The sequence below is a fragment of the Accipiter gentilis genome, chromosome 9 (genome assembly GCF_929443795.1).
Source record: "Accipiter gentilis chromosome 9, bAccGen1.1, whole genome shotgun sequence".
Taxonomy (NCBI): Eukaryota; Metazoa; Chordata; class Aves; order Accipitriformes; family Accipitridae; genus Astur; species Astur gentilis.
The window spans coordinates 42,787,494-42,813,174 of NC_064888.1; the positions used below are offsets into that span (position 1 = coordinate 42,787,494).

Sequence of the window (25,681 nt, forward strand, 5' to 3'; positions counted from 1 at the left end):
TTCTTAGATTTTATTTGCTGCTGTCTTGCGGAGCGGCTCTGAGCGCCGCTATTTCAGTTCGGAAATAGGGAAGGTTACATCGAGATTTTCTCCCTCCTTCCCTTCGTTTGTGCTTGACCAAGGGCGAAGCTCTGAGGCTGCCGGGGGGTATCACGCCTTGCTGGCGTAGATGGGGGTACGCAGCAGGCAGGATTTTCCCGTACACCCGAGGAAGCCCGGGACCGCGCCATACGTTACCGGTTTGCTTCTACTGCCGAGGTGGGAGCGAGGGGACCTCTGGTGAAGTGTGAGGATACGAGAGGAGAGGGATTATACACAGTGCAAAGCTCTAGTCGCTCCAGTGTGGGTGCTTATGTTAATGTAATTAAGAGGTAAACGTTAATAGCACAGGTTCAGTCCGGGGGGGGGGGGGGATGCTTTCAGAAGGAGCTGGACGGACTCCAGCGCAGACGGACTTGCAGACCTTGAACAACTGGAAAGGGAAAGTACAACACCAACTGCGTGCTGCTGTTTTAATGTTCCGAGATAGACGATTTCGTTGTAATTGCTCTTAATATTTAACCGTCGTGCCTACTTGGAACCATTACTGGCCATCACTAGGTGGCAACACAGCTGGTGGAGAGATATCCCATGCCGAACACGCGCGGAGGGAAACCTCAGGCTGATTTCGCGTTGCTGGCTCCGTAGATCAGGAAAAATCTTCTTGCTTCTGCAGGTCTGTATTCCATCTGCAGCCTTCCTGAAACTTCACAGGCCTCTCACTGTGCAATTACAGGAGGATTTTAGTCTGATTATACATGAAAAACTCCCCTCTATAAAGAAATTCAAAGATCAGAGACATTTTCTTTTAAGTATTACATTGAAATTTGAACACTCCTGCTGCTTATTACAAAATGTTTCTACAAGGCACTATGGAACTCTTAGACTTTATATTTTCATTGTTAGAAATTTTTTCTTTTCTCTTTTTAAACATTAAATCCGAGCATTTCACTCCATCCATTATTTTTTTTTACTGAAATGTATGTTATGGAAGTTTTAATTACAGCCTGAACAGAGTGCATAGTCACAAGTCATTGTTATGGATAGCATCAACAGGACTAAGAGAATCGAAACCAAACAAAAAATAAATGACATTTTTGTCCTTCAGATATGTGAAAATGCGAATGCAAATTCTATAGTCTTATTTTTTCTGATCCCCACTACTCTCTAATCTTATCAAATATACATTCCCATATTGTGAGTCAGTCTGATAAAGCAGCTTGCTATAAACAAGTTGCATTAGATTCTGTAGAGCACATTTTCCTAGTAAATCCAATTTCACAATCTTTTTCTGGTGACATATTAGCCATTCCTTAGTATATAAAACGTTCTTTGAATATTTTAACTACTGTGTTCTACAACAAAGTGTAGCATAATGCAGTTGTACTGTACGCTATCTTTCTTTAGACACCGTTCTTTACTGGAAATGCAATATCGTTTTACAGTACGCTCCTTGTTTACCCTTTCAGGGCAGAGGTAAGTAACGCTCCCCAGTAAACATCTCGATTACCAGTACCTGCCTTGATGCAGTGTATCTGCACAGTTAGCTTTTGATATCACTGTTTGTCTGTGAATGGAGGTGCCTCAAGGTTCATAAATCTGTATGCAGTAGTATGGGTTCTCTAACAGCAATTCATTTTAATTATGTGAGACATAAAAAGACCACCTACAGATGAGACAATACAGCTGTAAGATTCTCAAGGTTACTATGGGGAATACTTCATAACTGAAGTATGTTTTCCCAAAGGAATTATACTACCATTTGATTTAATTTTTAATTTTTACATTTTAATCAAAAATAGATCAAATGGTGGTGTTATCTCCTGGGAAACATACTTCAGATATGAAGCAGTCCATGTTCCTTTTAAATATGTAAAGCTGCCATTTATGTATAACTCATGAATGACACCCTGTGTTGCAAGCAAATATCATGCAGTGATTTCTATATTGTTTCAGTAACAACACTATAATCATGCACAAATATCGCTACACCTGATTCTACAAAGCAAATGGCATTAAATAGTATGGACTTCAGGTGCTAACACAATATATACCTAGTGCTAAATAAGCCACCGTGTATTGAACACGTGCGCATTAGTATTAGCAGGGACCGTATCCCATGGGGCAGCCAAACACCAGGCAAGTTGCTGTTTAGCTTTCTGAAAGCTATTGTTTGAAAACTCAGATTCAGAAATGCAGTGTGGTACATTACAGCAAAGAACAAAGCATCATGTGTTCAGATCTGGAGGTCGCAATTTAAAGACCTTAACACGTATGTTGTCATGGAATGGCAAATGGGTTTTTTGAAGTTGGTGAGGACGTATTATTTGACAGAGGATGCGGTTCAGATCCATGAATGCCTATTTGATCTGCCTGGGATTTTTTTTTTCTTTCTTTTTGTATGTGTTTAAAAAGAAAACAAGATGGCCAATGTTTTTCTTGCTTACTTGTGAAAGAGTTGGGAACAACTCGGGAAGACAGAGCAACGGACGAGTCTTGGTGCCCCTTGACGCTGGACATTTCCCACTCTACCTGTGGACTTTAGTTTTCAGTAACGGTCACTTTAGTAAAACATCTGTCCCCCAGCAATGGAAGCCCTCGGTGCTTCTCAGAGCAATATGTACATTTTTGCATATGTGGTGTTTATGGGCAGTTATCCTGCGTGGAAGTTTCATGTGTGATAAAATGTCAAGGTGTAACTCAATTTTATACCTACTGCCAGAACTCAAGGCAAAAAAAGCATTATTAATGTGTGACTATTAATCTGTTAATACAGGATATCATATTATTTTCCCAGGAAGCATTGTACGGGGTTCTCAGGAGGGCTGCTGAGGTTTTAATATGAATACAGTTTTCCCAACTAATTTAGACATAAACACCACTAATTTTAAATATATTATTTTCAACATGTTGTATAAATTTCTTGTCTTCATGGTTAGTCATATACAGGCTGCCTTTAAACCCCACATACTAAACTCAAAATTTTGTTGTTCCGTCTTTTTTTTGGCAGTCAAGGTGACAAGTCGATGTGTAATTATCATCAAATGAACAGTTAAGTGAATGCTAGTACCATAGTCTAAAGCAACTAAACCTAGTACAAAAATTTTAAGTAACATAGATAATATATTTATTATTTTCATCAATATTACATTTACCCAACCCCTTTCTTATTCAGTCTTCTGCTTCTTGCTACTCCAGACATCAAACCAGGATGTATTCTCGTCTTGTGCTTCATCTGCTTACCTTTATACAAAATGTACGTACAATGCTAACCAGCTAAAATCCTGTTCATCTATATATAGACAAAGTTACTTCACCCTCAATACATGTAAGAATAGGTGACAAAAGAAGAAAAGAAAAAAGTAAGCAAAAAATGACGCCTTTATCCTTCTCCTGCCCTTTGTTTCAATACTGCTGTCCTGAGGTCCATCGTTCCTGCTCCAGGACCGTTAGCCTTTCCTGCATGGCCCAGCTTAGACTTTTCCAAGGCAGACAGTTAAAACCTGTTTTCTCCAGAAAGAAATCAATGCAAGCAAGTAAGCAAGTTAACGTGCACTTCTCAAAAAATGAAGTGAAACTTGTTTGATGATTTTTGCAGAAATGGCAAGTTAAGGCAAGGGCTTTGAAGGGCAGCATGCACCCTGTCTGGGGTTTACCAGCCGTCCCGAGGCTCAGGAAGGGTTCGGGCAGCAGCAGACCTTCAGAGCACAAGGCAACGGACTCTCTTTTGGGTTAAGAAGAGGAGAACAACCGAGCTTAGGAGCATACCAGCACGCAGTTGGATCCGGTAGGTGAGAAGTCTATCGCAGCAGCTCCTGTTAAGGCACCTACACCGCACATAGTTTGGAGGTTTTACGCTGGACTAAACTTAGCCTCCTGCACTCAGCAGGAGCTGCCCAAGGTTCAGGCTCCCATGGGGAGAACCTGACATGCAGCTGGAGCGGAGGTCCCAGGGCAGACTCCTTTTGAAAGAAACCATTTCGTGTGCACTGAAACTGCGCGACCAACTGTAGGGATGCGCAGCAAGTGGCAGTGGTCGGGGGATTTGCTTCAAAACCACACTGCTATGAAGCAAAATGATAATCTAAATAAAGCAATAGTTGAAGGAGCTCACAGTTTAGATTCAGGAAGGTATCTAGACACCTACGTTTCTACTGAAATCCACCAGAACTCAGGTCTGATCCTCCGGTGTTCCAACTAGGTGAGGAAAAACAAAATCTGGAGACGCAGATGGAGAGGGATCAGTTGAAAAATACTAATGTTTAACTCTCTATTAAACCAAACCTGTAGAGGAATTACTTTGTTTCAAAATACTGATTCTGCATATCATTCATACATCTGGCCCATGAGGGGGAAAACACTGTGTGGGCTATACCGCACAAATGAAACTCTATATAACGCAAACTATAAACAGTTTTTATTTAGCTTTATACCTTAGTGTCTGCAGAATGCAATTCAATTATTAATGGAATAACAAAACCAGTCAGTTTCATACTGTAGCCACAGTGGTGTTTAATGCTTCTGCTTTTGTAAGTAACAACTTACAAAATACAAAGTTAAAAATATTAGATTATATAATTTTAACCTGAATTAAAAACAGACCATGTGCCTATTTTACTATATACATGTAAATACAGTATCACTCAGGTGATTTTGTGTACAAACCACAGCATTAGGAAATATAGAGTATATAACTTTTATCAATAAAACAGAATTTCATAGTTATACAAGGTGAAGAAAAGTCTTACAAAAATAATTTTGTGGTTCCACTGCAGATTTGACACAAATCTGCTTTAAAGAAATATTCACCTGTCCCAACCTGTATGGCATTCATCTGTACCTATCACAATAGCTTTATGATTCTGACTGACAAATCCTGAAACAAATTACAAACACAGTACATCTATTTAAAAGAATACCATTGTTATGAGACTTCAATATAGTAAACTATTAAACTACAATTTGTTTTCATACTGGCTGACTTATAAATGCATTCCTTCCCCTATGAGAAAGCATGGAGCAAGGAATCACATCCTAGCTGAAAGATTCACTTGAAAGTTTATCCAGAAATGTACGCATTCTCACTTGTGAAAAAATCAGGGATAACAATGATGTTCCTAAACAGCTAAACACGTTTCTAGTCAGCTGGCGAGGTCAGCTACCACTTCAGAACGAGTAAGACCAGCAGCCGTTTAGCAGGGAAGCAGGCACAGCCACCCACAGCAGGTGCTGCTTTGCCCCGCAAAGCAATGAACCCTTGGATGTAAACCCTGGCTCACAAAGTAAGCAACACCAGTTATTTCACTTCGAGATCCTGTAGACAGAATATAACTGAAATGTACGTCTAGCCAGAATACTTTATTTATCAGCAGTAGCATTACCAGAAATGTAAGTAAAAATCTGTTCAAGTTTTTGTTAGGACTTAACGGCCTCCCGCAACACGAAGGAATGTAGAACACTAATAAAAAGGTACAGGGCAGTTATCTGCCTCCTGCCTTGAACTACAGCTCCCAAAGGTTTCTGTTGTTTTTTTTTTTTATATATTGTAAGCCAACTCAAGAAAAACAGAAAGGAGGGAGCTGCTATTTTTAACAAATAGTAGGAAGACTATCCCTACACTGTGCAAATTAAGTGTGAGTATACACACACACTTGAATTCTAGTCATACAGGAACAACTTCTTAAATATTGAAGATTCCAATGCTTAATAAAAAGAGCAAAGTCAAGTTTAACATTCTCCTGATAGCCAATACATTTTTTATATCAACAAACAATAGCAAAGAAAAAAAAATACTGTGGGAAACTATTGACGTTTTCATAATTTGTGATATTTGACGTTCAAAGCTTAGCTATGAGGCAAGAAAGGACGCCCACAACAAAACCTGATATAAAACACCGGTTCTGGTTCTGTATTTGTAAAAAGTCTTTCCATGTAGCACGTGTCCTGTTTCTTGGACTCTTCCCATGCGTCTGCCTGCTACTAGTCACTAGAGAATATAGGATATTGCTAGGTGTTCCCATTTGACCCAGTCTGGTGCTTTTGCAGCTAAATAACTAGGGAAGATTATCCTGGACACTGAAATGTTAGGGATGCAAAAATTAAAACACTTATCAACTCTGAAGGAATAGAAAGATACAGACGGGTTTTCATAGAAATCTGCTAAGGAAGAAAGGCATCACATTTCTGTATCAAAACCTTTTTTTTTTTTAATACTCACTCTTCCATTACAAATTGTGTTACGATGCAGCAGAGATGGTAACTACCAAGTGTTTTTCATTCCTCTTCTATTCTAGTGTATTTTATTGACAACAGTATAACTACGTGAAAGTGGTAATTGGGATAGGCTGAAAATGAGGGGAGTTAACCTTCCACTAGCTAATCTATTTCTACACCCCTTTTTAGAGTTCATTCTCAAAACAGATTAAATTGGTAGGGGAACAGAGGTGGTTCTTTTTTTATTTAAATATTATTATGGAATTGATCTGACATATCCTATATTGTGTTCCTGGAGAATGCAAAAAGCTATAGTTAAAAACAAACAAAAAGAACCCTACTTAGGACCATTTTACTCAAGTTTAGTTTCTATAGCATAGCATTTAGATGTTCAAAGTGTACATGTAAATAACATAACTACTAATCAGCTAGACTTGATGTAAACTGCAGCATTACATTTTTAACAGTGTAGAGAAAGCACAACAGGCCCATGTTCACACTGCAGGTAACAGAGTGAAAAATAGGATAAAGTTTTCCTATTTTCTTCAGCTGTATAGATGCAATAATCTCCAAGGACAATCTTGAGACTCAGGGTGGACAGCGTAATAAAATACCTACACAGTGTACAGTAACAATGGGAAGACTGATATGAAAAAATTACATAAAAATCGAACACTAGTATGAGTTCATCAGCCCCTGTAATGCAGCCATGAACTATGACCAGTCCTGTGACTTATGTACGATAAGATTTTACAAAAACCAAGTAATGTTTATTCTAAAAGGAGAAGAATTGAAAAGAACATGGCACAAAACCTATGAGGACCATAAGGAAAACTAGCTGTTTCTATGTTTTACCATATTCCATACCACACTAAAATACAGTTAAGTTTAAAGCAAATGGAAGAAATACATGCACTAGTATCTGTGAATTCTTAACATGATAAAATTTGAATTATTTAAATGAAAAGCACGCTTTTGGTTTGATAATCCATACACGTATCCTCCGTGTTTTAAACATGATGGCATACTACTTTGCTCAAATATATTCTAGCAAAAAACTCTTCCATCATGGAGTCCAAGTCTACTTTTGATATTCTCCTCTTTGGATACCCTAAGTTTTGACCATACACTGTTTACTAATCATTACTTGTCATACATTTTACTTGATAAAGCATAACAGGTTTTGAGTCATTTTGCAGTAACTAAACTTTCAGATACCTTTTAGCCTTTTACTTTATTTCAACTTTTACAGCACAGGGACTGATGCTTAGGCATCTTTTTTTTGACTGCCATTGTTAGCAGGATTTTTAAAAAACAAGGGTTGGAAAAAGTTGTGAAAATGAACTGCCCACAAAATATGGTCTAGTTATCTTGGTAGCAAATATGAAATTTCACTCTTTAGGAAACATTTTTGTTTTTTATTTTGCACTAATTGATAAACTCTGATATCAGTATGCAGGAATTTGCTCATCATACTGTCATTTCAAATGAGGATATGTTCCTTTCTAGCTTGGATAGATACTATTGCTTGCATCAACCTGCATTGGGAGTGGGAGGATTGAAGATGAGTTTCAGATCTTCAAGGTGACAGGGACAATACAATTTTTAAAACCGCTGTGCTTCTTGGAGATTTGATCTTTTAAGGGATTGTACTGTTCTTGTGATTGAAGAAAATTTTGAAGTGTCTGAAAAATTTCTCTTTGAAAATACTTATTTTTGATGTAACTAAAATTTATATTGGCTTGGAGGAAACTTATTCTTTCCTAACCAAACAGTCTATATGCCAATTTAGTGCAGGTCTGCTTTATAGACTTATTTCCTTATCTATTACTTAATTGAATTCAGTATTTATATGATAGTCCTATATTTAGGAAGAATCTCCTTAAGAGCAGTCAACTCAGCGCCAGCTACAACTCCACACACAGTATGGGAAGCATTTCAGGACTCTGAAAAACCTTTGTCTAAGGATTTTGCAGTCTGATAAACCCCACTGGGAAACTAACCTTTAAAAGCCTGTCACTAGATTTTTGCAACTTCGGAGCTACCATTTTAATTTAAACTGGCTACTGGCTGCTCTCAGAACAGGAGAGGCCAAATGCTGTTATGCCTGCCGTATCTGTTTTGGGTTGAACTCCGCCTGAGAGCTGAGTGGCAGCAGGGCACAGTTATAGCTCAGCAGTTCTCCAGACAGTGGAGATTGCTTGCTTTGTGAACTTCGGCAGGTCACAGCAATTTCCCTCCAGTGCAGAGGGTTAACATGCTGCCATTCAGTTCTGAGCTTTCAGGACCCTTCTGCCTAAACCAGAGCAGCCAGTGAAGTGTTCCACCCAAATAGCACAACTCAGCTACCTAAGAGTCTAAAAATATGAATGTGTTTAAAAATTACGTAGTTCTACATACTGGCAAAATGTAGATGAAATTATTTGTGACAAACCAATAAAATTATGCTGGATGACAACTTCAAGACTTTTTAAAAATATTTGTTCTAATATCACAATAACTGGAAAGACAGAGTCATGGAATGTCAGATGGTATCTTAACAACTTTTTGAGGACTCCAAATTACTATTCATCTTCACTTTATAGAGGGTTGTTCAAATAATACTCTTTTTTCTATTAGTTATGTACCACATTCACAAACTGCTTGTTATAAACAAACTAGAAGTATAATGTGTAAGATATCTGAATTGGATGCATATTTCGGATTTAAACATAAGTTTCAACAGGATTTTTACTGGCCTTCACAGCTGCAAAGCTGAATAGCCATCTAAAAATGGAGACACTTCTGTCCTCCCATATCTGCCTGCATATATAGGACTGAGCTAAAACTGCAGGCCCTGTACACGTGTAAATACAAGGACCGGTTTCCAAGAGTATCAGAGAAAGTGCCCAAGAGAGACAGGAAAATCTCTTGTATCAACATGACCTTTGGCCCAGTCCAAGGTGAAGACTGGGCCAAAGGCCAGATCAACTTAATTAGCCTAAAATATTAAATCAAATTTTTTTTAAACATATATCGAGCTACCTTAAAAGCAGAAGCATTTTTTCAAGTGTAAAAACAATGATATCCATCATTGTGCACTAAAAGAGTAACACATACAGCAAACTGCTATATGCTGAATACCACACACAAATCCACGCCGTGAGTGAATGTACAGATATCCAGCTGTACAGGGTTCACAGGTGCATGTTTAGAACGTAAACAGAAAAGCAGTGCTGCTGACTTGCCGTCTCTCAATTTCTAGAAGCCCAGGATATGACTGAAGTGTCCCTGAAATGACAAAATTTCATGTCACTAAAAATTATCTCATCAAAAACTGAAGTCTTTTCCCCAGTATATGTTTTCAAACTTTATTTTAAAAGAAACTGTCAGTTCCACTAACTGCATCACAAATCTTCCCCTTTTTTTTCCTGAAGGACTAGTGGACAACTAAAAAGTTTGGACAGTAAATGGACCATTCAGTGTAATCTATATAAGGACCATGACTGAGTTATGATACCAGTTTTGCACATGAAGTTAAAATATACCCATAGAGAATATAGACAATTTTAGCATCATGCTTGTATACCTTATTCTGTTCTACCATTAAATGTTTAAAGATTTTGAGGATAGAATAGAAATTTACTTTCTGGTTGGCAACTTTTATTTTAAACTCAAGTCTTCATTTATTTATATCACATTGTATTTTTTAAAAGAATGTATTCACAGTAATACTTTAGAACAAAAAAAAGCATTACCTCTAGTTATCATGTAACACAGAAAAATCTCAAGAATGATGGTGGTGTTCTTCCCGCCCTGAAATCCTACCTAATTTCCTTCTAGTTAACACCACTTCTTCCTCTTCTTCTAAGCCCCTGCCTAAACAGTCAATAACGTATTAGTCCAAAGAAAACTTACAAAAAAATGCAGCTATAGTAGTACTCTTTTCTCAAACTGTGGTTTAATACACATCTATTATTCCTTCTGAAACATGTGGCAGTCATTAAATGTATCAAAAGAGCTCTAAAAGTTAAGAGAGCAAACCTAATAGTGATACTGCCTTCAAATACAATTTGAAGTTCACAGCACTTATAGTAGTGACACAGAATTAAATGTGTTCAGGAAGGCTGATGTTAGTCAAGTTCCTCACATGACTGATTAGCTTAAGTATTAGGACTTCCTGATGCAAAATACAATCCTGATAAGACTACCCATAAAAATGAAAAATTTTCTCAGTCCAATATGCTTTGTGTTTGACTTGTTCCAGTTTGGATGTTTTAATTTATTTAAATTTCCCTACCATCAGTAGAATAAAGCTCCTTATAGGATTTTAACATTATTATTGATTATGAAAAAAAAATTATAACATTCTTTATCTTGCTATCTGTAGGCTCCTCCCTTCTGTTCATTTCAGCTGTTCAGAAGGACTTCCATGATGCATGTTAATCACTGTGACAGCCTGGTTTTCCTGAAGTGAAATCTTAACTAAAGAAAGTTTTCTGAGCTCTTACTGGCTTACTAGACACTATACTCTTAGTACAAGCTTTTTATTATTTTAAGAATGAAGAAAATTTACTAATATAATTCCTACCAAATTTATTGAAATTTAACTGAATTATCTGTTATGTCACTGCGCACAAATAATTGATTATCCAAAGAGGACACAGTTAACAAATCTATACAATCAGTGCATCGTTGACAGGTAGAGAGGTTACACATGAATCATGCTGTGAATGCAAGGACACTCACACAAGCCCGTTTACATCAGGGTGATTGTGCTAGCTTAACACGACATAAATTCAGCTATACCAGAAGACGGTTCTGGCTGCTCTAGTCCTGTATTTGTGTGGCATTATGTCCAAACTAGCAAACTCTCCTAACAGAAACTGGGAGCAGAAGAGTCCTTCTTCTCTGCAAGAGCAAGATACCTGTGCAAGAGTAGCCATATTTTTCTTTCATCCAGATTGTTCCAGCCCCATGACTCAAATAATGGAGAACTGAATATATACGCTAACTTCATGATTCTATTACCAAACATTGTATGTTGCTTCTTAAACTTTAATTTATATTTGACATTTTGCAACACACATGAGTAAACTTTTCCCCCCACTACAGGGTACATCATGGAAATCAGAATCATGCTTCAAATCAGTCATATTTAAAATCACCCTGCCTTGAGCAAAGCGTTTTCCATTTCAACTCAACAATATGAGGCTAATTTAGCAAGAAGCCTACTAAGTAGCTCTACAAGGACTCCAGATTTTTATAACACTACCTTGAGTTTCTATATTGAAAGCACAGAGGGACAGTCAAGTAGAAAAATTCTTTAGTTTTGAGATTCTGGTTCTCACCGAGTAAAGTTAGCAAGTCGTTTTCCTTGTTTCTTACAGCTGTAGCTGAAAAGCATTTAAAAGTGAATAGGTCATCCATTATAACCAAACTTCAATACATAAATGTCTGTGGAAGAGATGAATGTTGACTCTTCAAGTTATCTGGCTTTTATCAAGTTCATTACTAGGCCATAGGAAAAAAACAACAGGCTAATCTGACTTAAAACAGAAATGGTGTTATTTGGAATTACAGTATTTGTACTCAGTCATAATTTTCCAAAATTAAGTGGTCACTGATATAGAAGATTTTTACAAACTCTAATGTTGTCACTGTAATTCTGGAATACAACAAAATTTACTTCCTAATGTGCCAGTTTGGTTTTTAATCACAAGATGTTCTTTTTTGTTTTTTAATCCCCGAGATGTTCTCCATGTCCCCAAAGACGGTAACATATCTGAAAGTTCAAACTTGGTAATCCACATATGTGGTCATACTAGTTTCCTTATTCCTAAAGGCAGCCCTGGATCTGGTTTCTATTTTATTTTTAAAGATGAGCAGCAATAAGTTGACACAGTAAATGTCTTTTCAGTCACAGTTCCTGACTTATGACAGCAACCTCAGCCTCATAGCATTCAATGGAAACCTTGTCATTAATTCCATCAAATCAAAGATTTTGCTATAAACACACAGCCTTTCTGAATAAATGCATGGCATTCCCCCACACCTCTCCTCATTTTTGGCTTTGTAAGGAATCCTGTATGATGGTTCAAAAGAATGCAGAGGATGCAAACAGAAGTCAAGAGTAGCTCCCATACATTTAAGAAACTTCCTAAACTTTGGTTAGACAATTTGCGTGAAAAACTAAACTGTAGGAATACCATAACCTCTTTCACTGTTACTAGCTGTTATCTCTTGAGGGTTTTGGCCTTCTATCCAGGGCTAAAAAGACAGTGGTTAAGATCACAATCATCTGTTAGTGGGAGATTCTACTGCTACTGCTGCAATATTACGGCATACTACATGGTGCCAAGTCACAGCTGTGACTACAGCCTACATAAAAGAAAAATACGGGTTTTAAACAGCTTGCTTTGGACACCAAGAGGAGCCTATCTGAATCAGCTCAGAAGTCAGCATTATTCAGCTGTCCAAATACTTGCACTGTTTTTCAGGGAAGTCAAGTTGTCTATGCCGAGCTCCAATTGCTCCTGGTTCTTTAGCTAGCTTGTTTAAAACTAGCTCTCATATGTCTACAGTGTAATATTTTTAGGCCATGTCTACTCGTTGGAAAGGAAGTATCCAATTAGAGGAAAAAATAGGAGATAGAATGGGATTCCTGAATATTTTAGTATGATCCAGTAAATCAAGGACAATATAAAAATGGGGTAGAGGAAGTTGTATGTTAGTGTTTGCTTCAGTTACTTCCTAAACTCTGCTTTTTAGAGTGAATTTGAAAAATGTGTTCGCAGTCTCCATATTTTCCAACTGCTGCTGGAAACATATTAGTTTGTGCTCTGCTGCGTACCTCAGAAATGCTAAATCAATCTGCCTTCTTTTATTTACATGCTTTATTCCTGAGAAATGTAATTGCGGTTTTTATTAACTTTATGTTTTATGGATCTAATACTTAAGAACAAGTCTATCTTTTATGTCACAGAAAGAAGGTTAATATACTTACAGATTCTCCAGCAATACATCTTGGGCAAGGCTGGGCAGTACCTCTGCTTCCATGGTTTTCAAAAACCTAATGAACAAAAACACATACAACACCATCAAAAAAAAAGGGGGGGGCAATTATTTGCAATTTTATTATAAATTGTATTTTAAATGTGTTCTTCTAAAAGACAGATATTGTTGACAGTGTAAACATACCATTGAATTTTGCTTTGTCTTTGTAGCCCAGGGATCACAGTCAGCGGAGATTTTCTGTTTAGAATCCAGCTCCATGGCACAGTCAATGAGGCGAGCATCGGCCTCATTTGGAATGGTTTCTAACGGCTTGCATGCTCGCTTCTGAAAGAATCAAAAGCAATATTTACAGATCTTCGCAAGCCATAGGCCATTGAATACCAGTTTTCAGGATTTTATTATTTATGACTGATAGGGATCTCACATTCATTTGGAAGAACAGTAAGTTAGTAAAATGTGGACTAGCAGACACGAGGCCAGAACACCAGAATTTTGTACTTAACACTGCATCTCATGCTGGATGAGCATGGAAATCTGCAGATCTCACTAAATGTCTCTGTGCCTCAGTTGCATGAACTGGGGATAAAATGCCACTGGGAAGAGAACATACTTCACCCTCCATTAATGTATAATTTAAGATGGCATTTATCAAAGGAGCGGATCATGGGAAGTTGTGTGAAATGACTAATTACATCAAGGAAACGGAAGGAAAACCCTGAAGCCAAGTCAGACAGCTATGAAGACATATTTTGTAATGATTTTTGTATCTCTCTCTGAATAGTGTCATGTTTTCGCAGCCTTCCATTGCTATATAATCAATTAACTTCACGCTTTGAAGCTCTAACCTGAGCTGTTATCTAGTACCAAATGACATTTGGATGTCCGCGAATCAAAGGCATCCACCTCCGGAGACAGTGCTGGCCTAACCAGGGATGTCTTTCTCACAGTGCCCAGCGACCCAACACAAGATCAGTGGTCCCCAGAAACACTGCTTTACTACTCTGTAGGAAACAGGTTAGGAACTGGTAAGGTTAAGATGCAAGTCTGTGGAAGACACCGACTGAAAACTTTAAGAAGAGTATCCTTGGCCTGTGACTGCTATCCCATGCAATGGGAGGACTACCTAAATCCCAGGGGCTCCTTGAAATTGTAACAGCAAATTAACAGAATAATGGGAAATTTCAAAACTGACACAGATGTTTCAGGGTCTGACTCTCCAAAGAGATACAGATCCTTTTGAAATTTTTTTCTGATGCCTTTCTGAACAAACTTTGTTTAAGGAATAACAATACTCGATCTCTTTCACAAGCATATGATTTCACAGGCAGAAGATGTGTTGCCACAGAACTAACAGGCTATTGAAGCATGGAAACTAAATTTAAAATTTGAATATGTTATGCAAAAATGGATCAATACAACAGGAACCTCAGTGGAAAACAGTTGAAACGAGAACACTATCAAGGAATACAGGATATTTGGATGGGAAGTAAATCAAAAAGTGAAATATGTGTTGTACTAAGAAAGTGAATAATATAATAACAAAAAGTCTGAGAAGGTCCTCTAAAGATAGACCGCCTTCCACTGGGAAAACATTCTCTTCTCTTTGTTGCTGAAGAACTCGTCCTTTATTAAAAGGTACAGCATAGTGGTACAGCAGCGTAAGTGGCAAGACGTGTGAGATGAAGGAGAAAAGGGAAAAAAATGACTTACTGCCATACATCAGAAGAAATTTGGCTTATTAAAAATAAATTCAAAGTATTTTTTTTTGGGGGGGGGGGTTAAGATACTTGGCATCAGTGACAGGAATTCAGCATACAGAGTAGATGGCTGACAAACTTATCATACCAATGCCAAGACAATTTGTTGAAGTTTCTAGCAGAGGCTGGGTTCAGGGAAGACTTCACGCTCTGGAATTCTCTCTCTTAGGAAAGAAACAATCAATACATCAATCCTGCCTGCACACAGAACACAGCACAGGATTCAAAGAGCCTGTGATTAATAAGGACCAACGAGCTAAAAAGGCAAGCAAGGTTTTCATCAAAATAACTACTTTTTTAGGGAATGATCATGCTACATCCAGCTTGGAAACGTAGTTTAAGACAAGCAACAGCAAATCACATACTGTCCTACAACAGGTAGAAAGCAGGTCTCTGCAGAGAAGATACTCTGTAACTTTCTTTTCCAGCTGGAAAGTCCTGGAAAAACACATGCATTTTCACTGATGCTGAAAGGATAAAGGCCTCACAGATGCTGCTTTTCATAAACAGTGAAATTAAACTGGTGCAAAAACTAGCTACATTGCAATAACTAACTTAAATGCAATGGAATACCACTTGGTTTTTTATTTTTTTTTTTTTAATTTAGCTGTCAGATTTGAAAGATCTCCTATAAATTTGTTAATTACAAGCAGTTTCTGTTTTGTTTACCACATTTTTAAAAGCCAGGCTAGCTTCTGTTTTGTGTTTCACAAACAGCTGTTGTATAGGTATAAAACAGGTCTCCAGCCAGCCCAGCTTTTCTGAGTTTAGCTCCACTGCATACCTTTATGGAAAGGACAATGATGGCCTTGTGTAGATGCTCCCTGTTATTAGGACCCAGCTCCCTACTGAAAGAGGTGCAGGCGGCTCAGTTTGGGAAAGCAGAAGGAATGTGAAGTCCATGCAGGTCCTTGTTCTGGGAAACGTTGCTTGCAGGCCAGTTCAAACCAGAACATGCCATGTGAATAGCTCTAGCCTTGAAAACCTGTTATTCTTTACTAGCCTTTAAATCCAAATGCCTTAAAACCAGTACGACATCAATGAGCTCCAACCTAAAGCAAGTTTCTGAAATATATGTAAATAACTACGTCAATGAACAAAAAGCAAAAGAAAATCATATATACATATCTATAATGTACAGTAGGAACTGAGGGAGAGCATAAAATATGTAGGGAATCTTTCCTGGTTACAATAGCCACTAGCACAGGACCACTGCATGATAGCAGCATCAAATAAGGGGATGATTAAGACTCCAAAATAGTTGTCTCCCCAAACCCAGGGATCAGTCTGGCCCTGCTTGCTTCAGTTAGTAGAGCAGAGTTCTGAGCTCCCTTCCCTGAGCAGCTGATTCAGAGATAACAGCTCTGCAAAGGCTGGCTACAGTGTTCGTAATGACTTCAAGCCCCAGTACTGGCAACTGCTTGAAACCCAAAAGGACAGAAACAGAAGAAGAGTGACAAATGTTCTGATATTAGACCTTAAATGCACAAAACTCTGTACAGCATAACAACTGTATGAGTTACAAAGGAAAGCACCCTGTATGCATCGCCACTCGGGCTTATGCTGTTAAGCCAAAGTTGAAAATAGAAAATAGTTGTCAGTTATTTAGCTAAGAAACCCCTGCACCACAGTGAGCAGGTACTAGAAGACGGAAAGCGCAATTTGATCAGTATGCATCACCTCAACAGTCAGAGAGGTTAAGCGTAGGTGTTTCACCTTGTATCTGTGACAAAGCACATGATGGCAGCAGCTCAACTGTTCGCTTAAACGCATTAAGCCATGGTGACTCAGTTGTAATCTGGACCATAACAACTGCTGTTATAGAAAAAACCCACCCTCTACTGTCTTGCCTAGGCTACTCCACGTAGAAAATGTTCTGAACTCTGATAAGGAAAATTCTCCTTTAAAACTACCTCGCAGAGCTTGACTCATGTATTCTGCTATCTACAGAGGCAGTGACAGCAATGCTGAGTTGCTCTCCGTCATAGGAGTGTCAGAGGAATTTTATCTGGCCTCCAGACCACTGGCTCATTAATGCTTACCTTAGTGGACAAGCTGCAATTCATGAACCAGAAGAAAGCTATCGTTTGCCTCTCTACCCTCAAAAAGAGGAGGAAGAGAAATTCCTTCTTTCCCATGCAACCTTGTCAGTCACAGTCAGAAAGTTCACTGAACAGACGTTCTTCTCTGCAAACGGTTTCTCTGATAAACGCAGTTAGCCCCTAACTACGCAAGTTTTTGCTTGCGTCCCACGTGAACAGGGATGGTCAAGTAACGGTGGGGGAGAGTGTGAACACCAGGATAAGTTTTTCTTGGAACTCCTGTTAACTTTTGCAGCTTGGCAATTACTAGGATGAAACACACGCACACGAGCTTAGCTGAAATGGAAAACTACTCCAGAAGCCCAACGCAGAGCGCTCAACGTGCCGTTCTTGCGAGGCACGTCCCGGAGGCAAGGACGGCAGAAAACAGACAGCGTAAATAACGCCACCTGGCAAAGAGGGTATCAGCCAGAAAGAAATAATGAAAACATGAAAGCTCGTTCAGTGGAATTCCACTTAAAGTGACGAGACCGCGCCTTGCGCAGCCGCTGTCTCCAGGCGGACCCGCGACGGGACGGGCTGGGGGAGGCCGAGGGGCTCCGCCGCCTCCCTCCGCTCCCCGCTCTCCCGCTTCTCCTCCTCCCGCTCCCGGCACCGCCGCCGCGCTGCCGCCAGAGGGCACCGGCCGCCTCACGGCCCCGGGCCCGACGGCCGCCTCACAGGCCCGGGACCGCCGCGCCGCCTCCCCGCTGCCGCCGCGCTCTCTCTCCCCCCCTCACGGCCTTCCCGCCAATGGCGGAGGGCTGACGGCGGGGCCTCGCCGAGCCCGCGGCCGGCGCTGCGCTGCGCCGCCCTGCCCGCCGCTCCCCCTTCCCCGCCGTGAGGAAGGCCGATCCGACCCGCCGGTTTTCCCCAACTCACGGGCTCCGGTTCCCCCGGCTCCGGCTGGCGTGGTGCCCGCAAAGCTCCTCGCCGACCCCGGGCGGGCAACGGCAGCGCCGTCATGGCGCCCGGCTCGACCTCTCCCCGTCCCCGGGCGAACCCCGCGGCCGCTCCGGGCGCTGCTGCCCGCCCGTGTGGGGCGGGCCCGGGGCGGGAGGCCGTCCCTCAGCCGCGCGTTTGCCATCTTAGGGGGCCCCGCGGCGGGCGAGGGAAAAAGTTTTTAATTAAGCAGCTGCTCCGCCGGGGTCCCGGTCAGCGGTCAGGCTCCCCGCCTCATGAGGTGACCTCAGCTCGCAGGGAGGCCTGGGTGGTCCTGGCGGTGGTGGGTCATCCCGATGGGCTTTGGGAGTTTGAGTTTTCCTAACCGAGCGCTCCCTAAATTGGCAAGGAAAGCGTGAAAAGGGAGGCAAGCGGTCTTCGAACAGCCGGTAACCTTACCTGCTCCCCACTCTCCACATCCTGCACCAGGTAGGAAGCGTGTTGGATGCACGGCAGGCTTTATTTCTCACTTTGAATTTCTCCGGGGTTTGGTGGCGTTAAAGCCGAAAAGAAAATATGTGTTTGTGACTTCGTGTAATTTACAGTCTAATTTCCGTGCCTGCTGGCTGGAGGAATGCCAAAACGTCAAAAAACAAAAGCCACGTGAAAGTACGACTGAGGCTGCACTAGGGTGGGGGCTGGAAATAGAGAGCTTTAAAGTTGACACACTAGATGGGGGAGAAAAAAAAAGGTACTTCCTAGGGAAGAGTAAAAAGGCTTGCTCTCTCTGTGTGCTGCCTAAAGCAAGTGTCGGAAAAAACACCGCCCGACCTGGTTTTGTCCGTGAAGTGTGTCCGTCACCTTTTTGTGAACACCAGGAGCAGTTCATCCATTTAGGTAACAATACGACCACGGCTGTTGCCAGCAGTGATTTCAGCTTATTTTGTAATTAGATCTTTCCCATGGAACTAAACCTCCTCTAGAGTACCAGGAAAGATCTGAAGCCACGTGGAAATTACAACCTGAAAATGACATGTGCCCAGCATCGTGTGCATTACGAAAGCCAGGGAATAAGTTCACTCCTCAAATATGACCCGCTGCGCTGAGGAGTAAGGACTGAACACAGAATTGACAAGAACACCTTGGTATGGTTCCTACCTTTTTTGCAGAAGTTGTCCTTCTCTAAAAGAAACATTTAAATGCCATGTGATGATGCACCAAAGAACTCTGTATTAGGGAGCAGTTGCAAATTTGAGCAGCACTGAGAATAATGATTATGACTTTTAGATTCGGGGTACCTCAGTCTACTTACAGACATTCAGGTGAGCGATTGACCATTACAGGGACTTGCACTGACCTGGTGTCCTTCTGCCCTGGCTGCTGCATGTTGTTCTATTATTGCCTACTGCAGGTCACCCTTCCTGTTGGGATGACAGGCAATGAGCTGCTCGTCATTATTTCTGATTCAGTCACAGGAACGTACCTGAGTTTCAATATAGAAATATCCAATTGCCAAACAGAATCATTCAGAAGCTTCCAAGGATCATCTGCAAATTCCCACCCATGGCAGCAGAAGACCAAAATCATTAGCGCCAGCTTGGACCTGAGAGCTGGCTGTGCAAACTGCATGGCAATCCAGAACAGGCAGATACTCCTTTCAGATTCATTCTGAAAATGGTCAACGGAGGATTCTGTTCTAGAGGATGACTCCCTTCGTTAATGAAGCAAAGGTGTCTTCTGCACCCATTATCTCCTACCAAAGGGGAGAAAAAAAAATGCAAGGGAGGAAGTGTGACTGAGCAGAATTCAACAGTGCTCGTCACTCACTGGCGCTGTATGTCACAGAATAAATCAGAGTCCTTCATTTTACTTTTGCTGGGTCTTGAGGCCAGCATGGGACGATATCCTCAGTCAGGAGGGTGTAATATACTGCTCGTCTTTTCTGCTCTGCTAAATCAAGCTATTTTGCAGGAGAGAACATGTATTGTCAAGCTATCCCTGGCATTCATTCCTTCTAGAGCTTATTCTTCACTAAGGATCCAGTTGTACTTACAGTATATGCTCTGTCATATTCGTTGAGCCTGAGGGCATATCACAAAAAAATAATCCACAGATTCTTCTTTTTTTTTTTTTTTTAATTTAGCTTTTGACATGCCTGATAGAAAAATAACCCTAAATCTGGGTAATCCAGTTTGCAGAACATCTGAAGCATAAGTCATTTCAGAGTTTGAACCAAACCCAAATCCATTCACATCAAATCAATTTATTTAATTATTTCTAAACCACCTTCCAATTCCACCCCCAGAGCCTATTTATGTGCCTTGCCAGTATAGCTAGCATTGTGGACTGGCTTCCTGTTTATATTCACATGTAGAACAATAGGATGCACTATAAAAACCATGCATTTTGTGACACATCCATCTAAATGTGTCAGCGTATGGCAGGGGATCCTTTTCTGCAGGTGCAAGCTTTGCAAATGGCAGTTGCATTAGAAAAGTCTCATCTGACATACAAACTGTGGAGTTAAGTGGTACCTGTGTGAACAGAATGAGTATCGGTTCTCTCCCTCCATGGATATTTTTCTGAGTAAGAAAAAGCTTAGCTTTGTAAAGATTACGATAAAGAGTAGGAAAGATCACTTCAGTAAGTTGCAAAGTTGTTGTGCAAATCCAAAAGGGTAATTTTGTGAAGTAATTAATTGCTTATGCTGTGAAGGCTGCATGGCCTGAAGTAAAAATGCACATGCTATCATCCCCAGATTTTTTAAGAGTTCAGTAACAAAGGTAGAGGATATATAATTTACAAACCTTTTCAAGACATCTTGGGAACTAAGAGGCTAGAAATAAAAGACATGCTGATGTTTACATGAATACACCTCCAAATGCAATGTCTTATGTTTTCAATTAGGGATGCACCTTGTCTTCTGCAGGTGAGACCTGACCAAAAAAAAAAACCAACCCTCCAGCAAAAGAATGGAGATTTACTTTGGTTGTCAGAGGTAGCTTGTTGCCATCCACAGACTATCAACTCTACTTGCACTTGCTAAATTCATAGACCTTTGCCTTTTGGGACTTTTCTGACTTTTATCTGAAGTAGTTTGCCCTTTTTTTGCAGAGAAATTACTTTGTACTGCCCCAAAATCCCACTCTTAGATTTGGTGTTCTTGTACCCCGAGAAACCGAGGACTCACAAGCCTCCTCATTCTTCTCTCCGTTTGCTCGATTTTTTTCCCTTTCCTCCATTAAACTCATTTGCTAAATGCTTCTCCATGCTTTCTCTGCTGTTAACTCCATCATTTCATGGAGTACCAGGTAATTTAAAAGGAGGACAATTTCACAGAATCATTTGGGTTGGAAGGGACCTCTTGAGATGATCTAGTCCAAGCCCCTGCTCAAGCAGGGTCCCTAGAGGCGGTTACCCAGGACTGTGTCCTGGGGGGTTTTGAGCATCTCCAAGGATGGAGACTCCACAGCCTCTCTGGGCAGACTGCTCCAGAGTTTGGCCACCCTCACAGTAGAAAACCCTGTTTTTTGCTGTGTTCGTGTTTACACTTAGTAAAGAGATTTAGCAGTCACAAACCTGTCACACCTTCCAACCTGTTTCTTTGCACACCTTGTTGACTGCTGTTAGGGAAAGACTCATGACTGTGGGAAGTCTGCAATTACAGACATGTTCGTTCTTTTTTACATCCTTGGTCCAAAGCTAACTGATATCTTTATCTTCAACTGGGACCTTAATGTTACCATTTTCCTAGACGAAAATGTCAGTATTTCCATGTTTGCTGTATTTGATTCCCTGTTAAATTCCCTCTCATTTTGTTTTATTCTGTGTATACAACTCTTACTGACATTTAATCAAGAAAACTAGTGACCTGTCATAGCCTTTTCCCACTGCTATTATACTAAGACCTGACATGTCTTAAAGTGAATTCCTGTCTTGTTTCAGAATATTTGCTCTTTGTTTTGCAGTGTTCATACTACACAATCTCTTCACCTCCCAAACCTATACATTCTTCCAGACCAAAGTGTTTTTTGTTTTACCTTGTGTCTTGCATCCAAAAGTCAAAATATAATGCTGGACCACGTTTTTGCTTGCCATGAAAGGTTTTTTTCAGAACTCTATTATGCATTCTTACCATTGTCAGTGCCCTCGTCCTGACTCCTACCCTCTAATTGTTATGAGTTTTCTATGCTCATCTGAATCTGTCATCTTCACCCTTTATAATCATATCACACATTCTTATCACACCCAAGCTTTTTTTTTCTCTTCATGTTCAAGGCTCTCCGAGCCCCCTACAATAAAAGGGGACAATAAAGACTCCTTCTACGAACCAACAAGAATGGTGTGAACATGTGGTTGCACACATGCGCTGAATCTCATCTTTGCTTCAGTGAAAGCAGGTTGTCACCCCTGGATATCTCTGGCTGCACAGCAAACAATTCTGCTTTGATTTGCAACGGGTTTTTAAGGAGGGAGAGAATCTTATGTGTTAATCATATCTTCAGTAGTCACAGTCAAGGCCCCTAGGGAAAAAAACAATACTAAAAAATACAAGAATTTTATCAATAAAAGTAATCTGGTTTAATATAAATTTTAATTTGACTTTGAATGCAGCCATTTCTTTAACTAGAGTTTTTTTCTAGGATCACTCTTAATTTGTACAGTTGAGTAAATTTCACCAGTTCAGACACCCAAGAAGCTGTTTTTGCAAGAATCAATAAAACCATGATATTCTTAATCACTTTGTATAAATAAGACAACAAATTAGTGCATAATAAGAAGTCTTTTGTAGCAACGGACAGACTAAAGTCCCAGAAGTATAGCCTATGGTATATTAGAATAAAGAAAGGATGTAACCAGATAAAACAAGAAGAGGTACTGCTTAGGCATAGTCTAAATGTGTTAGTTTTTATTTTACACTGTAATAAATACTATTTCTGTATCAAAACTTAGCTTATATATATCCTGAATGCTTAGCAACTTCCAGCTACTTTAATTTCTTCAAATTGGAATTACATAGTCTCTCTACTGTTACGTCTCGGCCTAAGCACATCTCAGGAAAATAGTATTAACCACCAGTAACTTTTCTGCCACATATAAATTCATGGGTTCAGGGACTGGCTAGAAAGAGAATTACATTAAAAGACATCAATATTTTACGGGGATTTCCCAGCTTGGATGTAGCAGAATAAAACCTGTATCTGTAAGGAATATGCATTTCAGTACTTCATCAGGGCAGTACAATAAGGTAATTAGCAAATGTAAAACCAAGACACAATTCTTTCTTAAACTGACTTATTCAGGCAGGGCTGGAAAACCGGAGTGGCACTCGGGAGTGACCGCCCATGCCACTGCGGTGTGCTGTGTCTTCAGGTTTTCTTTCATCCTGATGTGGGTATCGCCTCTGCAATCAAGTTCTTTGCAACTTGAGGTGAGCAGTAGATCAACTGGGCACTATGGGAGGCTTGCCAGATTAATTTGGCCTGCTGCCTGTTGTTCAATCTGGAGTCATTGAAGCCCCGGGTTTCCCTGGGACCGTGCTGCCAAATACTCCATATGGGATGCCCAGAAATATAGCCTAATGTTAGGGAGATTTAGTTCTCCTGCGTCTCAATGGGCCTATACATTTTTAACAGCAATCCTTGTTTTTACCTTCCAAATGAACCTTGAAAAGGTCTTGTGAACCTTATTAAAGAATGAGGTTTTAAATTATGTGACATAGCTGTAGTTGACATAGGCTACAGAGGAAGACATTTATTTCCAGAAGTTACATCTGTCCTACAGCTGAAGCAGGACGAGTCATTCCTACAGTGTAATCGTGTCATTGAGCTTTGGCCCGCAGACTAGAGAGTACTCACAACCTCTGTCCTGTATTGTGTTGACCCGAACAGCGAATAGGCCATGATATCTTGCGCTGAATTCCTTCGCAGTGGAAAAGTAGCTCCATTTGTAGAAAATGGGTCAGGCAATGGGACCAACAATAGGGACAGTAAATAATAAAACAAGAGTTAATCAGACTGTAACAGCGTGTTTTCTTATTGCAAAAATTATAGTCTTTTCCACAAATGTAAGCCTGTCTTTAATACAGCAGAAATGCTTAGATCAATCAGAATGCACATTTTGTATGGTACTAGGGAATTTAAAAGGCAAAAGAATTTACCATTAGAAAATAGATTTGTTTGTGGAATTACATATTTTAGTCTTATTAATGGCACAGCGCTCTGTCCTATGGCACTCTACACAGCCTAATGCTTTTCATTACTCATGAAAGAGCTGCATGAGCAGGTTATATGCTATTTGCTCAGTGTTCTAGGTTATTTAATATGGGATTTTTTTTTTAATGATCTGAAATACTTGGCAGAGTCGGTGGAAATCCAGTGCTGTTCAGGGCTTTACTTCAGTGTTAGTCTGCAAGAGCATCCTGCAGGGTGCATGTTTTGGGAAGGAACGGCGATATGGACTTCGCAGTGTTAGGTTTATGGTTGGACTCAATCATCTTACAGGTCTTTTCCAAACTAAATCATTCTGTGATTCTATCTAAAATAAAATTGGGCCATCTGTAGGACTTATTTGTCTAGCACAAGAATTTGGAATTTAAGCAAAATTATTTTCTTTAAAACAAGTATTTAATGGGAAAAAAAAAATCACTGGTTTTTTTCCTTGTTTTGTGACTGAAAGGAACAGTAATTTTTAAAAGCACTGAAACTCAGCAAAACATGGTATAAAATCCCAAATATGCTTTCCCTAAAGATTTTATATTCTTACAAATTTCTGATTACGCCACAGGTTTTCTGTCAGGCTAAAATGTCAGTGAAAATATATAGAATTAGACTTTCTTCCCTCCACTCATCCTAAATCATCTGAGATGCAACAATCAGTAAACACAGCTGAGGTTCTCATACTTCTTGCAGTGCCTGTGAAATCTGTTTGTATTGCTCTTAAGACAAACCTATAACTGTTAAGATGAATAAAATGTGTGATCTTGCTTCACGATCATACCCTTTGTTTAGAATTTTGTTAAAATACCTCTAATTTATTCCAAAAGTTTGTTTCTAAACTATTTTTTCCCTCTGATAATGTAGTCAATTAATAAGCATTGAACAGATAAAGAGTGAAGACGACTTTATCAAAACTTTCAAATACATCCTCCACTTGCTGCTTTTAAAAAGTAATCGAAAACCAACCATATTGTTGAACAATGAAGATTTAGGGTGGTCTGAGAACAACCTTAAAGTTGAATCTCTTTTTAGTTTGCCTGTGACTCTATTATGGTGTCACACACTGCCTTCAGGTCTTTCCCTTGGGTGGCTATTTGTGCAACGTGGTAGCAGTTTGCTTTACGTCAACTGGAATTTGTTTATAGAAAGCATGTAGTTTTACATTGTACTTTTCCTTTGTTTTCTTCAAAAGTACTTACATGCCTTTGTTTTCTTAGAAATATTCTTTGAGAAAAGACAGTAACTCAATAGAGGTATTAATATTTTATTTTGGATTAATTTCTGTTTTGCTTTTTGCAATTTCAGATAAAATGTTTTTGATGATTAATGTGTCAATAAGAACAGTAAACATTCTTCAGGATGCTTTATGACCATCTTTTTAACAGCACAGAGATACGACAGTATTTTGGATTTTTTTTTTTTTCTCTTTCCGCATCAAAAGGATGTAAGTATTACCAGACAAAACAAAATAAAATATTCACTCTTCTTATCCTGT

General features: G+C 39.8%; 1 protein-coding gene across 1 annotated transcript; it reads right to left on the minus strand.

Moving 5' to 3' along the window:
* Positions 1-4,471: 4,471 nt before the first annotated feature.
* Positions 4,472-18,151, minus strand: C9H10orf143 (chromosome 9 C10orf143 homolog). The gene is made up of 4 exons (XM_049809905.1): positions 17,969-18,151; positions 13,432-13,572; positions 13,238-13,303; positions 4,472-9,522 (listed from the first exon to the last, which is right to left on the minus strand). Exons 1-4 carry the CDS (start codon positions 18,050-18,052, stop codon positions 9,493-9,495), a joined length of 321 nt encoding a protein of 106 aa, XP_049665862.1. The 5' UTR covers positions 18,053-18,151; the 3' UTR covers positions 4,472-9,492.
* Positions 18,152-25,681: the final 7,530 nt, after the last annotated feature.

Bases quoted from the DNA above. Each gene is read 5' to 3' on its own strand.
- C9H10orf143 (XM_049809905.1), bottom strand. From the start codon at position 18,052: ATGACGGCGCTGCCGTTGCCCGCCCGGGGTCGGCGAGGAGCTTTGCGG. The intron at 13,573-17,968 runs GTGAGTTGGGGA...TGATTCTTTCAG, and splicing joins AGCCGGGGGAACCGGAGCCC to AAGCGAGCATGCAAGCCGTT. The intron at 13,304-13,431 runs GTATGTTTACAC...TTTGTTCATTAG, and splicing joins AGACAAAGCAAAATTCAATG to GTTTTTGAAAACCATGGAAG.